The sequence below is a fragment of the Protobothrops mucrosquamatus genome, unplaced genomic scaffold (genome assembly GCF_001527695.2).
Source record: "Protobothrops mucrosquamatus isolate PMUCROS unplaced genomic scaffold, P.Mucros_1.0 scaffold2452, whole genome shotgun sequence".
Classification (NCBI taxonomy): domain Eukaryota; kingdom Metazoa; phylum Chordata; class Lepidosauria; order Squamata; family Viperidae; genus Protobothrops; species Protobothrops mucrosquamatus.
The window spans coordinates 269,175-286,014 of NW_015388524.1; the positions used below are offsets into that span (position 1 = coordinate 269,175).

Sequence of the window (16,840 nt, forward strand, 5' to 3'; positions counted from 1 at the left end):
TACAGAGAGTTGTATATAAGGGATTGTATATAATGATAAACCCTAGGGGAACTGCCCTGAAAATCCCAAGGAGAGAAAGATGTTTAAAATAAATTTATGATCAACGATAGTTATGATTCCTGACGGAAGCAAGAACCCCCGTAAGCACCTTCAGGGCAAGAACCTTTTGAAGCGGCACACTGAAATTTAGCTATGTAAAGCCACAGCGCTTGCAAGGCATTCCTTAGAGGCTTAGCTATGACAGCTCCCATTTGTCTTCCAGGTGTCATTTTTCAGACCTAGTAAGAAAATCTCCCGGCTTCTTTGTAAGAGCTAGTTCAGTCGCTTGAAGCACACTCAGTGAGCAAGCTGGGGAATAGCCAGTAATGGCCTTTTTAAAAATTCATGTCTAAACACTACATGAGATCTGTCAAAACTCAAACTCATGAGTCCAAAAAGTATGAATGTTAATGGAAACTCAAGGCTGCAACAAGGCTGGGGTTTGACTCCATAAATGCACATGGCACTCCCATAGACATCAACGGGCAATGTGAAGGATACCTAGAGAGAGGGCCTGCACAAATGAGGAATGAACGGGGCAACTGGAGGCCACCGCTCTGGATGGAAAGTCCATTTGACTTTCCTAAATTTGTCTCCTTTCCCACCAGATCATGGAGAAATGTCCCCCTAGCATTCTCAACAGGAAAATATCAAGAAATGTCAGACCACTATTCATGAGCAATGAGCTGGGTGCTCAAGCTTAATAGATCACAGTTGTGTAAACCAGTTATAGAGACTATCCAGTTAATCACCCCTTCTTCCTGCTCCCATCGTATCTTTTGTAACAAGCCTCATGTCTCCTAATTTTTCATTAGAAAAATCATGAAAGAGACTACCTCAACCGTTCTTCCATTTGTTCTTTGCAAAATGCAACACACACATCCTTTGTTCTCTATGACAAGGATTATCGCCTTGGGAAAACCACTTTAATCTATTAACTTTTACACTAACGAGCAAAAAAGAAAAAACCTCCAATAAGGTTCTTCAGCCTACAAAATCACGTCAACGAAAGAGGTTTCAATTATTGGTTCGGTGCTGGAACTATTGTAAAATGACATATACATCAGATTTATTACAGAGTAGAATAGAATAGAATAGAATAGAATAGAATAGAATAGAATAGAATAGAATAGTTAAGTGTGATTGGACACACAAGGAATTTGTTTCCAGTGCATAAGCTCTCAGTGTACATACAAGTGTACATATAAATCATGATCAAAATCATCATAAAAATATATTCATCATAATGTATTAATAAGACAGCGCATCCCATACGCCGTTGAGCGTTTCTACCAGGCAATGATTATTCCAATGGCTGTCTGAACACAACAAGGGTGAGACTTTATATTCAGAGACCCTCACCAAGAACTCCTCAATGCAGATTCCGCAGTGCATAAAAGAGAGAAAAGGGCACAAGCGGGTTGCCATTTATTTACAAGGAGCCTTTGGTATTCCTGCCGTAATGAAGTCGGAAGTTACCTAATCCTATTTATGCCAAACTCCATATTTTTCAGCAAGTCCTGCCAGCTTTCATAAAGGTTTGTTTACAAGTAGAGAGTGTTCCACATTGACAGGTTTTGTTTTCCACGCAAGGTGGTTGCTGATAATAACCACTCTAGGCAGTCCATGACCTACTTAAAGGACCAGCCTACTGCTTCATTGTCCTCCTATCTCTCCCCCTCCACACAGCACGTTGGACTGAGAAGCCATGCGTATGAATGGCCCAGCTAGAGAGGTACGTGGTGTGCTTCACCTCCAAGGTGGGCTTAAGAAACTTAAATCATTTCCTCTCTTCTCCACAGGAAACAAGAGTCTGCAGCACAACGCTATAGCGGTTGGGTGGCCGGCTTCTGGAAAAATAAATAAATATAAATCAGGCCAGTTGTAATGGGAATTCAATTTATTTTCGAGTCAGAGTTATTCCATTAGGTTGTTATATCTGCCACAGGGGTGATATTTGCAGTTGAAATCAGCAACATCCGTTGTCTGGATGTCTGCCTCCTCCTCTTCTGCCTTGTTCAGATATTAACAGGACGTAGCTCTGAGCAGCAATAGTCTAAAGTGAAGAAAAATCACATCCTCTAGGCCATAAAAATTAATTTTGTATGTCCTTCTCTCCTCTCCACTGTTGTTATTTTCCATTGCCCAATCAATTTGAATCAGGATCGCTAGCTTGGCTCATAAACAGTGATTTCTTTCATAACGGAAGTGTTGTAAAGTTAGATTTAACTACAAAACCCAGCTAAAGGCAATAATCCCAGCCTCGTATCTGCATACAGCTGTTGCTTACAAATCAAGTCTGTGTGTTTCATGGTTCTGCACGTTGATGGCCGCAGAAAAAGCACAGCACGTACTGCCTACAATGCGGTGTAACTCGAAATCAAGAGAAACTGGGTTAGGAAAATAAATGGTAAGGGAGGGAATCCTAACAATTGCTGAACTGAAATATACCCTATAATTGAACTGAACCATGCATGCATGGGCAACAGTAGACAGAAAAATGACTAAGATTCCATGGAGCCATAATTGGAGCAGTTACGACGATCAAGTTTGTCAATGTATGAAACACAAAAACCAATCACGGTTTTATTTTGTCCGCAACACAAGCTAGGCTTAAGTTCTCTACTTGCCTTTGCAGATGCTGGTAATGCAAATCTGCCAATCCCCAGACAGCAAAATGTTTAAGAAAAATTAGCATGCAACTACCGCAAGCAGATACTGAGGATTATATTATGGATTGGCTTACTGACATACTTATTGCAGCTTCTATGCGGTTCCAATTCTTAAAGGCTCTGTATGGGCTACCATCAACAGCAAATTTTAACCACGCAAATATTCAAGACGGTTCCTAACCACAAACATTCACTTGATTTACCACGAACAGATAGATGTAGTCTAAATCTCAACATCTTCAAAGAGCCATGTCTTCATGACTGTCCTAAAGCATCAAAGGGAGAAGGAGGTCAGGTTGTTTGAAGATTTCAATGAAAAGTCTCAACAAGGATCTCAACTGGATATTGTACTTCCCCGGAGACAGGAGTTTCAACATGCCTTCTGTCCCCAGATCTCACTAAGTAGATCGATTCAACAGTGAGAAGAGTATCTTCAAGACTTGAGCTTTGAAGGGTGACAACCAGCCTCTTAAGTTGCAGCCCATGAAGCTCTTGCAGCAGCAATATTACATGGCTGAATCCAAAACTACCTATTTGATTAAGAGTTGATTAAATTTGTTTTTGTAATGCCAGTTTTGCATTTTGCTTTGCTTACAAAGGGTAAGAAAAAGGGATGAATAGAAAAGCAGAAACCAAGAATAACCTTTAGCAGGCCCAGGCTTCCTGTTTTCAGGCATAAGTAACCAGACCTACATGTGTACAGTTCTAGCTCACTACTTTATTTTATTTTGCCTATTATACAGGAATCTCCCCAGATTGGCAGCTTTCACTTGGGAAGGACTAGATAAGCCTCAAAGGCATTTGAGGGTCAAGCCTGGTTCTCTTGGGCTTACCTAATGAATCCAGACTAATTCCTTGGGCTTACCTAATGAATCCAGACTAATTCCTTGCTCGAATCTTCCTCCTGGTTGGGACACACCTGTACTTTTTGAGATGTTTGGGCTTCAAATCCAAATAAATTTGGCCAGTTTGAGCAAAGACAAAGCATAGCCGGAGTTATAGTCCCAGTAACTGGAGGATACCAGGCACATGAGTCATCAGAACTTAGAATGAAATGCAATTGATTCAAGATGGAAATTCAGACTATGAGATCCAGACCATGAAAGACAATTTTGGGTGCCCTCCATCCAAAAGCGAAATGCAGAATTGCTATCGAAATAGCCACCCGAATAGGGTTATCCATTGAGTAAGAATCACAAGAGGAAAAAATGAAAGCCACTCAATAGTTGAAGAACATCATCTAACTTTAGACTGTTCAGTTTCTTAGCTCAGGAATCCATGTCTTGGTAATATATTAGAAGTGCCACAGTTAATTCCACTTTCCTGACGATAGTAAGCTGTACATACTGTATTCTGCTTTCCAAAAAGACAATTTACTCAATTCTACTGTAATGGGAGGTTAACGTTTAAATAAATCTGGTTAAGACTATGAAGGCAGGAGGGACAGAGGCTTATTCATAGCTCAATAACTCTTGAGTTTATAGGGATGAGATCATTATATCTGACCTGAGTCATAAAGAAGACTTTGAACACTGTTCTGTCAACGGGGATAAGCAATACAGTTTCATGGCAATCAAACCTGCTACAATCATAGTATATGCTACATAGTATATACTGATTCCCTCAACTAGAGTGCATTGCTTTTAACAGTGCAAATTCTCTCTCTCTCTCTCTCTCTCTCTCTCTCTTAAAGAAAGAGGCAAATCTGCAGAAACAGAGGAGAGAACACAGTCTCTGTTCGGTTCTATTTTATTGCATTTCTTAAGGTCAAGAAAACTACATCAAATATGCATTCACAAGCAACACATGCATACATACATACATGCGTACATCATGGAGGAGAAAGGAGGATTAGGTAAGTTCACCATTGCCAGTTACTCATAGAATAATAAAGAGGAAATCAATTATAATAAATGAATATCCTTTTGTGTGTATTTTACACACAACATATACAATAGCTCAATTAATAGCAAAGTGCTACGTTCATTTACAGCTTTCTGGGCAATGGAATGATCTAGCTGGCCAATCTAGATTTGGCCAATCACAATACTATCATGCACAAATTCATTCATTCATTCATTCATTCATTCATTCATTCATTCACTCTGGAATCCTGGTGACTGCAGTCCTCTTGGCAAAGTTTTTCAGAAGTAGTTTGCCACTGACTCTTTCTTAGGGTTGAGCGAGGGCAACTGGCCCAAGGTCACCCAGCTGGCTTGGTGCCTAAGGTGGGACTAGAACTCACCATCTCACGGTTTCTAGCCTGTTGCTTTAACCACTAGACCAGGGGTAGGCAACCTTGGCTCTTTTATGACTCGGGGACTTCAATTCCCAGAATTCCTGAGCACAGCTGGCTCAGGAATTCTGGGAATTGAAGTCCCCGAGTCATAAAAGAGCCAAGGTTGCCTACCCCTGCACTAGACTAACCTGCTTCTATACGTGCAGATACACACGCACATAAAAAAAACCTATGTGCAATAAACTTTTATGAACTCATAACCTTCTTTTAGCAATCAATCGCATACACACAAGTACTTATACAAAGCAGTGCGGGGTGAAGAGCTCTTCAATGAAGATCACAAACCATAATCAAGCACGCTTGTCCAGTGTGGGTTGGTAGGTAGACATTTCTCAGGCTAGGTCTGAGAATGAGCAAGTGGCCCAAAGTAACCCAGATGGCTTCCATGCCGAAAGGAATGAAGGCATAAATAAACAATCAGACATACACACACAATGGGGGAAAAATGCCTAAAGTGGAGCTATAAATTTGAGGCACAGAGCCTTCAAATTAAGGAAAAAATGCCGTTATAATCATTGTGGGGAATTGATATCACAGCACGACATGCCCATCCATGAATGTTTTGAATCTGCAGCATACTCCTATGGGGAAATTAGCGCCGCTGATTGAATTAAAGTGCCACAACAGCAACATGTTCTGGCGTACCCTCTGCCCTGCAATGTTTCGCTTAGAAGTTAAAAACAGACAGGCTCTTTCCTCCGCTTTACAAGAAGCAGAATAGGGCCATACAAATTGTGTCCCCGAGGCAGATGGCCATCCTACAGCCTTTGCAAATTAAATAAATAGGGTACACACACACATATATAATTGAGTCCCTGGAGACGTTACTCCATTAGTTGTTGCAGACTATAGGGCAGTGATGGTGAACCTTTTAGAGACCGAGTGCCCAAACTGCAACCCAAAACCCACTTATGCATCGTCGGGTGCCGGGTGGGTGTGGCCAATTGGATGGGTGTGGCCCATTGGGTGGGCGTAGCTGCAGTGGTAACGGCAGATTGGGTGGGACTAAAAAGTTCAATCAATCAATTCCAACTTTGCAAGATCTTTTTTTTCCCCGCGAGAAGTTGAACCTTTTGATTGAACCTTTTTTTTTTTTTTGCACACGGCGGCAGAGGCCTAAAGCGAAAAGGTTTTATAAAACCCAGCTGAAGGCCTAGGACTGGGACGATGGTGCGCGTGCCCACAGAGAGGGCTCTGAGTGCCGCCTCTGGCACCCGTGCCATAGGTTCGCCACCACTGCTATAGGGGGTGGTGCTCATCTCTGTTTCAAGGCCATTGAAACAGTGATGAAGAGAAGGACGAGGGGGGACATGATAGCAGTGTTCCAATATCTCAGGGGCTGCCCCAAAGAAGAGGGAGTCAAGCTATTCTCCAAAGCACCTGAAGGCAGGACAAGAAGCAACGGGTGGAAACTAACCAAAGAGAGAAGCAACCTAGAACTAAGGAGAAACTTCCTGACAGTTAAAACAATTAACCAGTGGAACAACCTGCCTCCAGAAGCGGTGAATGCTCCAACACTGGAAGTTTTTAAGAAGAGACTGGACAGCCATTTGTCCGAAATGGTACAGGGTTTCCTGCCTGAGCAGGGGGTTGGACTAGATGACCTCCAAAGTCCCTTCCAACTTTTTTATTATTATTATTATTATTATTATTATTATTATTATTATTATTATTATTATTATTATTATTATTATTATTATTATTATTATTATTATTATTATTATTATCATTATCATAACACTGTCCACGCTCATGTGCTCAGCATGACATCACAGAGCACTGTTACTTTCCCACTGAAGTGGTACCTATTTATCTACTTGCATTTGCATGCTTTCCAACTGCTAGGTTAGCAGGAACCTGGAGGAGGAAGGGAGCTCAAGCTGTTGCATAGCACTCAGGTCATATATATATATATATATATATATATATATATATATATATATATATATATATATATATATATGTTTTCTGAGGTTTTCGCGGGTGTTTGTATGTAGGTCTTTAGTTATTCGGGTTTTCTCCCGCGTAGAATTAAAGTTCCCTAATGATGGGATCCAGCACAAGCCCACAAACTTGCAAGAATAAACCTTTGGGCCCAGTGACTTACTCTGATTGGATTCTGCAACACGCTGGGACACATATGTTTACTTTCATGCACTACATATGAAACTCTTTATTTAGTTAACCTACTCTGAGAAGGGGGGCAGGAAACTGAAGAAGTACCGGTATGGGGTTTGCTGAAATGCTTCTCTCTAGCTATTCTCTCCAGCCTACTTGAAAAGCAGCCTAAAGGGTAACATCTTATTAACAATAAGTTAGTCTTCAGCATTATTTTTTTTAAAACTGATGGTAGGGAACTACAACAGCTCAGAGTTTGATTAAAGTCCTAAAGACTGACTCGTGCAATTCTGAATCATAACTAAAGAAGCTTTCCCACTTGAAGCGCTTTCAGGATAATGGAACACCTTGTAAAGGCTTTAATAAAATGGTGTACGCCAGATGTCATTGAACGTGAAAGTGTTGTAGCATCTAAAATTTATTTACCATGGTTCTAAGCTGTATGAGAAGCACTCAGACTAAATTACTTGTAACAAAGACCTATTGGATCACTAGATTTAAGTGGGCCATGATTGTTTCATTGCATTCAATGGTGCTTCTTCTGTTCTGTTTCCCCCCCCCCCCGCCCTCAACTGATATTGCAAGCAAAGAGCAGAGCTGAATGGCATATCACAAATAATTGATAGAGAATCCAGGTTAAGTTCAAGCTTGGATTCAATCTGCCAAAGCCAAGGGGTGGAGCAACCTACATTACTTATTAATGCTACAATACATTTTATCTCAAACAATGAACTGTCCCTTCAAAAACAGAACAGGTGGCAAGTCTGTAGTTAATCTAACGCTCATGTTTTACTCACAGCATATTTGGGCCTTCCTTCCATCCCTGGAGATTCCTTGTCAATGTTTGATGGATAAAGGGAGCAACATCGTGATATGAGTATTTATTTGGAAGGAGCAAATAATGTTAGGCTGAAATGATTTTGATAAATAGAATGTCTTCACTCATTTAGGATTGAGTTAGTTGACCGTACAGGAATCTGCTCACCCTAGAAAGGAATCTCTCCTCTTTCACCCGCTTTTTAGAGTTCTTGTTGAATTTAACCCCCTCCCCCAAAAGAGGACCCTTTTCTACAGAGACCCCCCACCCAAGGTTTTAGAGTAGTCTACCACCTGGGATGTATCACATTTGCGCTCCCACTTTTAATAAAGCCCTACAGATTTATTTAGGCCACCCTTTGAATGGGTGGGAATGTTTCCCTTTAAGCGTTAGCTGTAGCCGAATTGGATTTTTAAAACTGTGCGGTGATATTTTAAACTGCAGCTCTTTTATTAATGTTTTATTAGATTTCTATTGTGTGCGTTTCCAGTACTGTATTAACGTATGATTATTATCATTATACGTGGGTGCATAAGAGTTTGTTGCTGTAAGCTGCCTGGGAAAACATTATTTATAATTTTTTAAAATAAATTAATGAGCAGGAAAGGAAAAAGATTTAACAAAGGGGAAAAGTAAAGCATCAATCTATTTGCCAAACGCAAATCCAATGTTTACGATTCATGTTCCAACTCTCACCATAAATACATGGTGACAGCATTATTGAACCAGCGATTTAAAGGCTGGTTTTTGGAAAATGGTGGCCCTTATTTATTGATCTCTGGCCTTTGGTATATTGCCATTATACACAATTACATCTACCTATTACAACTATTTGTTGTTATTGCAACTATTTAAACACACACACATTTAAGCTAGTAAGTCCATCACGGTTGATCACTGGCCTTTGGTATATTGCCATTATACACAATTACATCTACCTATTACAACTATTTGTTGTTATTACAACTATTTAAACACACACACATTTAAGCTGGTAGGTCCATCGCGGCGTAATTAGTTCCGTGCCTTTTAGTCATTTACAAGAAAAGAGATCAGCTCTTTCTTTACTTGTCTACGTCAAATGTCATTTTTATGGCGATGTTTCTCTTTTTAATAATGACTATATTTCAACATTTACATCGTGACACGTGGACCATAAACTGTTATGCACTTGTGAGGTATTAAAACAGAAATATCTTTTTAGTGGATTTCCCCCTATCCTTTTTACTGTAGTCATTCCTTACAGCTCAATTAAAAGTATTTAGAAGCTGACCCAGACTTGGTATACTGTATTCCCATTTTGCAAGGACATCTACTTAATGTCCATAAACTGATCAATGGACTTCATCAACGTCTCCATGAAACAGGTCCGAGTGATGTTTCCAGTTTCTTGTTTCATCAGCACTTACTGTTTTAGTAGTGTAGCATCTCGACAACTTGGTCTACAGCCATCAATGACAAACACCTTAAGTTTATTAAAAGCGAGCAAATAAAACCTGCCTGGAATGCTTGGGGAGATCTGAGGATAGACTTGGCCGGCACTGCAACCCATTGATTATGTTAATGAGTTGAAAAGTTCACTGTTAAATCAGGTCCGCTGCAGCCTGAATCTAAATGGGCTAACAAGCAGTGTTTCTCAACCTTGACAATTTTAAGGCATGTGGACTTCAACTCCCAGAATTCCACAGCCAGCATTGCTGGCTGTGGAATTCTGGGAGTTGAAGTCCACATGCCTTAAAATTGTCAAGGTTGAGAAACACTGGGCTAGAGGGCTACAGTTTATGACAATCTCACTGATGCAAGCAGTCTCACTAGTCGAGAACAGAAAGACCAGTGGATCCCAGTGGATCTTGGGCTACAGAGTTAATGGTGATGCAATTAAATCCTAAGATGTGAGTTTCAAAGTTCCCTACTTTGAATCGCATATCTGCCTGTCATTTCAATCAGGGCTTAGCCTATAGCAGGGGTGTCAATGCCGGCCTGTGGGCAGTGACGTGACATCACGAGTTTGACACCTATAGGGTTAAGGATGGGTTTCTTTGTCCTTCTGTGATGCCATCCAAAATAACATGTCCTCTTGTAAGAGAGAAATATCAACAGAAAGAACTAATCAAAGGAGGGGAAAACATCCCTAGATAGAAAAAAAACCAAAACAGTCTTCTCAGGAAAATAAATGCACTAGTAAGGATTGAAGGACTTCAACAAGTTGGCTCAATGTATTTTAAGAAGTCCATGATCTCAATGAATCAAATGAATTATCCTTAAGCAAATCCAGTCATCAATTCCAGAGCACTGAAAATCATTCCACATGTGGTATATTCTTGACATTTCTTAGCAACCTTACAAGTGTGTTCCACATTCTCCCATATTGCAGGACAGACTTGAATTCAAGAATAACCCTTTTCATTTAAGCCCTGACTGAGTTGTGATAGCAGATATGTGACTCGAAGTAGGAACACATTTACATCTCAGGTGTTGGTGGCAACACCATTAGACCAACTTTTCAACACTGCCTAAGGAATTTTCGATCATGGATTATATCACCCAATATCCGTGCTTATCAAGTTCAAGTGTAGATAGGGACTGGATGGGCTGGTGAATCAGGTCTCAGTACTAGAGAAAAACAATAGCGTCCCCCATATTCAAAGAGGAGTTAATAATATATATTAAAGTTAATATCCAGGGCGCATGGAATGCATAATGAGTAGCATTCCTAATTTTTATTCCAAATTTACTCAAGATATACCGCCTGAAGCAACTCTCTCACACCTTTGCTAAACAGTACAGTCAACCCTATACAACTTTTAGCAGAACTGGTATTCTTGGCCAAAACAAATTTAATGAACTTTAAAAAAAAAACAAAAAAAAAAAGCAAAAATAAAAACCATTATCCTTCTATATTTGCTGGCAAATATTTCTTGGCAAAGCCATTTATTTATATGCCATTTATTTTCTTCTGCTGGATAAAAATCAGATCCTTTTTGCTCTTCCATTTACTTTTCCCTTCCCTTTTAAAAAACTATCTAATAACTCCGCTGTTTCAAACCCTCATTAATATCTTCTCATTTATTAAATGGTTCCTCTTACTCCCTGGAAGCAGTTGCAGCTGAGTTATAAAAGCACTTTCTTCTTCCCTTTTAGCAAAAGGCAACTGAGTCTGCTATTTTCTTTTTTCTTTTTGTTCGTTTAAAAAAAAAAAGAATCCTGCTGTTTTCATTTCTCACTCCATCTCTTCAACTGAATTTTTACCCTATGAGGCATAAAAATGCAACGTTTGGAACAATTTATAAAGACTCTTTTTGTAAATCTCCAAGACAAATGAGTAAACTCCATGCAATTTTATTGCAATTTTCATTAATCTTTCCTCATTTTTAACCGACAAGAAACTAGATCATGGTCGACCACAGGCAACAGGTGTGCAACCATTGTTTTGGTTATCATAGGCTCTGAAGCTAAGATATATTTCATAAAGCATTTAGCAACCATCTAATCACTGAATTGCATTCCCATTTTCCACTAGTGCCTGGCTAATTATTTAAGGAATCAAACTCCTCGTAAGAAAGAAAGTTGGGCATGTTAATCCTGCAGTTTACTTCTAAAGGAAGTTTGCAGAATCAGGAAGAGTAGGAAAAAATTGACCAGTAATAAAATTTATTTGAAAGCAAAACTAAACAAGATTTTGCTCTGCGACATGGCCCTATTAAACCAGTCATTTCATAAAGGAAAAAAAAATATGTGTGCATGTAAAGGACTAAAACTATTTTCTTAATTAAAACAATATGTAGGTATCTGAGTTTGTGGGTGTTTATGTGTATCATAACAGAATGGAAGATAAAGAATCAGAGCCACCTTCCCTAAGAAATATCCAATATCCATCCAATGGATAGAAATTACTCAAGGAGATAAGCAACCTAGAACTAAGGAGAAAATTCCTAACAGTGAAAACAATCAACCAGTGGAACAGCTTGCCTTCAGAAGTTGTGAGTGTTCCATCACTGGGGGCTTTAAGAAGAGACTGGACAACCATTTGTCAGAAATATTATAGGTCTCCTGTAGGACCTCCAAATTCCCTTCCAACTCTGTTACTGTTACTGAGATTGTAATCAATTCCAAGTAGAGAAGCAGATAGATACAGTTTGAGGATTAAGTAGCAAGAACTAGAAATGGCCAGAATGTTGGAGAATGGAAGCTAGTTAGAATGGACAGCCTTGAGATAACTGGAAAAAAAGTGTCACTTAGTTGAAATGCATGAAGATACAAAGACGTTAGGATAGTTCCTTTCTCCATGCTACACATATGCACAGGGCTGAAATATATTGTTGACCCTTGCAAAGAAAACAAAAGTTGTTCTCTCAATACTTTGGAGCAAAAATATACCAGCCATCTTTGTTTTCAGTGCTATGAACAGCTGCTGCTTCTTCCCATATATTAGGATGTTCAAGTTTAAGGAGAGAGGAAGGAAGGAAGGAATGACCCAGAGCATATATAGAACACATTTTAAGCCAGCTATTCTACTATAGAAAAAAGCATAGTTAGAGTTGCTTTGTGTGTACAGGAGTAAGTTTTCCTTGCCCTTTTCTGTTAATCTACCCAAGCATTACCCAAGCATGCTGACTGAGCCAGTCAGTTAGAAAGCTTCATTTTTGCTTCTCTGAGAAAGTTAATTTGCTTCACCACATATCTATTCCATGGGGTTCCCTTGTTGGTTTTCATATGCTTCACAGCTAAAGCTGCTGGTCACATTCACTAAGTATCATCCCTACATCCAGCTTCTCCCTGGCAATTAATCATAATTTTTAAAAAGGTTTAACGTTCTGGAGAAAAAGAAAAGAAAAGAAAAACATCTAAGCAAAGCCATCTCTCAAGGAGCTGACCATTTAGCATCCCCTGAGTAGAGTCAAAATGGAAGAAGCCGTGAAAATTGGTTGAACGTGGAAGAGACTGAAACGAATGAAAGGGTGAGAAGACAAGAACAATTCAAGGCAGGAGGGGGGTCCATTGGCAGCTAATCCCATCAAGGGCCAACTCAGCCCAGGTGGCTAGAAACCTGCTAAGAAAACATTTCACATCCTTCAAAGGGACTCCACCTGAATGAACTCTTTATAAATGAGGCTGGCAAATTTCTTACATAGCTTTTCTACCCCAGACTAGCATTTAAAGTATCTTACTGAAACCTGCACAGATCTTTGTTTCTTTGAACTAGACTAGCTGTGTGGGACTTGAGACACAGTTTCCTTACTTCTTTACATTATGGGAGGGCAAGGCTGGATAAATTGCCACATCCAGTAATCCATCTCAGTTGGGATTCCAAGGACATGTTGATGGACGAGGGGGGACATGATAGCAGTGTTCCAATATCTCAGGGGCTGCCCCAAAGAAGAGGGAGTCAAGCTATTCTCCAAAGCGCCTGAAGGCAGGACAAGAAGCAAGGGGTGGAAACTAATCAAGGAGAGAAGCAACCTGGAACTAAGGAGAATTTTTCTGACTGTTAGAACAATTAACCAGTGGAGCAACCTGCCTCCAGAAGCTGTGAATGCGTCAACACTGGAAGTTTTTAAGAAGAAACTGGACAGCCATTTGCCCGAAATGGTATAGGGTTTCCTGCCTGAGCAGGGGGTTGGCTAGATGACCTCCAAGGTCCCTTCCAACTTTATCATCATGGCAGTGAAGGGAGATTATGTTTTTCCTCCTGCCCACCTTCTCTGTGTCAAGTCTTTCTTTCTTCCCACAGTCCAACCCTCCCACAGAACAGATGGCCTATGCCAAGTGGCTAAATGCAAAACAGAGAATTAATTCTGATAATGGAGCATAGGTGCTCAGATGGGAAGGAGCAAGCGCACACCCAGTCACGTTCACACACACACATTTGGTGCAGCCCACAAGCAGTAACGCCCTTTCCCAGTCTGCCATTTTTAATAATGTGTCTTTCAGCCGAATAGAACAGTAAAGAATAGCCCAAAGGTGGGGCTTTTTTTTCCCCCAAAAGGCAAGTGGACTTTCTTTATTTTTCCTCGAAGACGTTTCACTTCTCATCCAAGAAGCTTCTTCAGTTCTGACTGAAGATGGTGGAGAACCGAAGAAGCTTCTTGGTTGAGAAGCGAAACGTCTTCAAAGGAAAAACAAAGAAAGTCCAGTTGCCTCGTGAAAAAAAGCACCTTTGGGACGACCATGACCTGGATGAGTGAGAATCTCTATAGACATTCATCAGATAGTAGCAGAAGAAGAGAAATGCTAAGAAAACAGATGATTATCCGAGAGCCATTCCATTGCCTTCCTTGGGTAAAAGAAAAAGAAAAAAGAAAATAAGATTGCATGAGAGAAGAAAGAAAAGCAGGAAAGTTGAATTTAGGGGGAAAAAAAAAACCTGAGCATTCTTTTCAGCCAAAGATCCACCATTCACCTTAAGGAGTTCATAATGTTGAATGCCATTCACTCCAATGTCAGGATCAACAGCGGATGGGACAGAATAGCGGGAATTGATCGCGGTGTTCTCGGGGATGGAGATATTGATGACCGTTGAGGGGAAAAGAGGAGCGTTGTCATTTATATCCTCGATCAGGAATCGAATCTTGACCAGCCTGAAGACCTCATCAGGAAGAACTGCAACTTCCACCTCATAAAAACAACGGTTCTCACTAAAAATGCCAGAGCAAAGCTTTTCCCGATCAATGCGGTTGGCCGTGGTGAATATTTCTCCGGTATTCTCCTCCACGCGGACGAGGGGGACATCGCCAGTCTTGTACACAAGCTTGAACTGAAGGGGAGATGAAAGGGGCACATCGGGGTCAAGGGTCAGATTGAGATCCTTCAGCAAATTGCCAATGAGGACATTTTCCGGTAACTCCTCCCGCACGGTGTAATTCTTCTCCTGGGCGCCCGACTGAAACACGATGCAGACCAGTAAGACTGCCAAGAGGTAAGTCCCAGAAAGCAAGTCCATCTCCAGAACAGCGAAGGTGTTGTCCAGCTGAACACCAAGCAGAGCTAGAGAAAAATAAAAGGAGACAGAAGAAAAAGAAAAGATTGTATTAAAAATGCAACGGGAGAGACCACTAACCTCGTTTTTTGTTTTCTCCATCATTGCAGGACAGAAACAAACATATTCAACAACAGGTAGGAGGAAAAAAAATGAAGCCATTCACAACAGTAAGAAACATAACCTTTAGGACTGCACAGCATATGAAGATTCAAAAACACATACCCAGTTAAATCCTGTATCCAGCTAATTCTCTTCACTCATTTCCCCCCCCCCCCCAGCAACCACCTATATCAGGACGCTAATCCCAATTCACTGCCATGGTGGTAGGTAAATGTAGTAGTATTGTGGTGATGGGCACATGGAGATAAATGGAGACAGGGAATAGGCCATTTTTAGGGCACATGTGACAATGTCTTAAACCAGTTCTATGTTCCAGTTCCTTGGTCTCGATTCTAGGACTTTGCCAGCAGACCTTCAGTGGCCCTGCTTTTGACTGCTGCTTCTAAATGTCAAGTCAGGTTGTAGTAGTGATTCCTTTCTTACCAATGACCTGACTGGGTCTGGAAGAGTGTAGATAGCCCTTATATCAGAAATATAACTGTCTGGGTTTCAGGTGTGGCATAAGCTGAAACTCTAGGAGAGGGGTGGACTTTGGCCATTGTCATCCAGGAGTCTCCTGCAGCTTTCAAGGGCACTGCGCCATCAATCACCAGATGTGAGACCCTGTTCACTAAGCTTCACTCTAAGGATCTGTTGGGATTATTGCTGTTGGATCAACCTCCCTGGTGCTCAGCAACCTCCCTGGTTGAGATCTTTAACTCCATTTCTGGGTTGACAGTGGAGTTTCCTAGACTTATGGTCTTGGGGGTGGGGGCTTCAATCTGCCTTCTCTAGGGGTGGGGTTTGAAGTGGCTCAGGATTTCAAACCACCATGAGGGTTGCAGGCCTTTCCCAAATTATCCAGAGCTCGAAACAGGACAGTGGGTCACATGCCAGATGTGCTGTTCATGTCATGTCATGATCTAAAATTGAGGGAGATGTCCCTTATCACTGTCAGATCACACCATGATTATTATGGGTTTCTTTAGTTGCACTGCAAGAGAGAAGTGTAGTTGCATTGGTTGCATTTAGTTGCATTTAGTTGCATTTAGTTGCATCAGCTGCATTTAGTTACATGGCAAGAAAGAAGGAAAAAGAAAAGAAGACTGGACAATGCAGTGCAAGTCAAGGACTAGCAGTAAATGGGAGACACACAGTTGACAACACTAGCCTATTCGAAGCTAAGCAGGATCAGGATTGCTAAATATTTTGATAGAAAATATTTACAAAGTACTATCGCTATAGGCTAGGGAAGGAAGTTAAAAATATATCCCCCCACCAAACACACTGGCAAACCATTTCTGTATAGCTGTCAAGAAAGCGATGTGAATATTTTCATGAAGTCATTTATTTATTTATTTATTTATTTATAATTAAACTTATATGCCGCCCTTCTCCCTACAGGACTCAGGGCGGCTCACAGCATATTAAAACAACACAAACATTGTCCCCAATAAAAGCCAATTAAAAACAAATATTTACCGCTGTGTTAATTAAAATTCTGATTAAAATTGTCCCTATTTAAAATTCTCCCTAGGCCAGACNCTTAAAAAGCACAGATAGTCCTGTCTGTTTTCTCATATGAAAAACTCAGGCAGGCAGAGTGAATCAGATTGATGCCCATCTGCCAGCATTTAGCCCAGAGCGGATGAAACGCATCTGAAAGTAATAAATGGAGCTTCCAAAAGTTGAAAGAAATAGCAAGTGGTTTTATAATCATCCAAAGAATTGATTGAACCACCTTTGCCGGCTTCTTTAGATAAGAGATCATAGGCTTGTAACAAGCTGACAAGTTGAAAATGTGACAATCCTACACC

The 16,840-nt window shown here is 40.5% G+C and overlaps 1 protein-coding gene across 1 annotated transcript in view; it reads right to left on the reverse strand.

The window, feature by feature from the left end:
* Positions 1–16,071, reverse strand: part of LOC107295706 (protocadherin-11 X-linked) — a 95,406-nt gene extending 79,335 nt beyond the window's left edge. Inside the window, exons 1-2 of the mRNA XM_015825028.2 lie at positions 16,040–16,071; positions 14,346–14,880 (exon numbers count right to left, since the gene is read on the reverse strand). Of these exons, the coding sequence (XP_015680514.2) occupies positions 14,346–14,880; positions 16,040–16,071 (567 nt within the window). The remainder of the gene's footprint in view (positions 1–14,345; positions 14,881–16,039) is intronic.
* Between the last annotated feature and the right edge of the window lie 769 nt (positions 16,072–16,840).